The 1537-nt window shown below is 37.9% G+C and overlaps 1 protein-coding gene across 1 annotated transcript in view; it reads left to right on the forward strand.

The window, feature by feature from the left end:
- The first annotated feature begins 714 nt into the window (after positions 1–714).
- LOC108784550 (arsenite methyltransferase-like) overlaps positions 715–1537 on the forward strand; it is a 23787-nt gene continuing 22964 nt past the window's right edge. Inside the window, exon 1 of the mRNA XM_018553396.1 lies at positions 715–810. Within this exon, the coding sequence (XP_018408898.1) occupies positions 715–810 (96 nt within the window). The remainder of the gene's footprint in view (positions 811–1537) is intronic.

Genomic DNA, 1537 nt, shown 5'->3' on the forward strand with positions numbered 1-1537 from the left:
TGAGCGGTAAATGCTTTTAAAGCGTCGCCCATGGTCAATTTTGGGTATGGTAGTTTTTTTGTGATTTTGCGAGTGCGTGCAATTTTAAGGCTTGACATGTTTGGTGTCTATTTACCCGACGTGACCCCGTCTTTTATATTTTACCAAAAAATTGGGTAATAATAATTGTTTCCAAAGATAATGTAAAAAAAAAAAAAAAATTCCTTAATATAGTAAAAAAATTAAAACCGCAGTGGTGAATAAATACCTCCAAAGAAAGCTCTATCTGTCCCCAAAAAAATGGTATAAAATTAATTTCAGTACATCGTTGCATGACGGAAAACATGTCAGACAAAGTACCGCAGCGCTAAATACTAAAAAATGGCCTGGACAGGAAGGGGGTGTATACACCGCAGTCAGCAAGTGGTTTTAATGAAGCGATGAGATCTAAAATTTTAAATTACATGGTTGGGACCCACATCAGGCTAGAAAGAAGGAAATGCTGCTGGGCTTATTAAGGCAAAGAACAATTAGCAAATTAATCCATAGCAATAAACCAAAAATAAACTTCCTCTGAGACTTAAACCTTGCTCTGGTGTTGCCACCGCTATCCTTCCTTTACTTCTTAGTAATGTGCACAGAAGATGCATATGTACTGTATAGGAGGTGAACTGATACCTGTTCTGTGTGATTCACCAAGAAGGGAAGAAAAGATATGGATGATTGCCCTAATGCATGCACTTTATTATTTATAATACAATTTTTTTTTTTTCTGTGTATAGCACAACAGAGTCTGATGCCAGCCACCTACAAACATATGATGATGTCAAGGTACAGTATTTCACAGATTCCTAAAGGAAGCAAGTGCAATGTTTCCATATGTGGGGATGGGGCAGAATTCATTGACATACACTTATTGTGACCAATAATCTGTTCAGATTAATACAGAATCAAGGTACAAGTGTATGGCTTTCCTGTTTTTGCTAAACAAAAATATAACAAGCAGACAGAAATAATGATTTACTTTACCTTGGAGTTGCACACTATCTTGAGAAAATGTATTCCTAACAAAGATACACATATGGACATGTTTATTTGCAGATAAACCAGGCCCGTCTTTAATATTGATCGGACCCTGGGCAAACATTTTATTAGGCCCCCCCCCGAGCCCCCCACCAAGAAAAAAAAATGTAAAAAATGACAACATGATTGTATATCTCCCTGAAAATCTCACTCCATTTCTGTTCTGTCCTTCAATATATGTGAATAACATGATTGATAGAATAACAATGCATGATAGTAGAAAGCCATGATTAGACATAATTAACATGATTAGATAATCAGACTTAACAGAGACATGATTGTTGGTAATTTGACATGATACAGCGTTATTGAAGGTTTAACAGAGGAGGAGCCTAGTTTTCTCTCAACGTTTTTTTACGCTTAGGGGCGCTTCTTCAGGAGAGGGAGGTTGTCATTCAAATGTGCAGCCCGGGGCCAGTGGCGTAACCAGAGTTCTGGGCGCCCGGGGCAGAAATTCCCCCCCCCCATTATATAA

The sequence above is a fragment of the Nanorana parkeri genome, unplaced genomic scaffold, assembly GCF_000935625.1.
Source record: "Nanorana parkeri isolate BGI_ZX_2015 unplaced genomic scaffold, ASM93562v1 scaffold119, whole genome shotgun sequence".
Taxonomy (NCBI): domain Eukaryota; kingdom Metazoa; phylum Chordata; class Amphibia; order Anura; family Dicroglossidae; genus Nanorana; species Nanorana parkeri.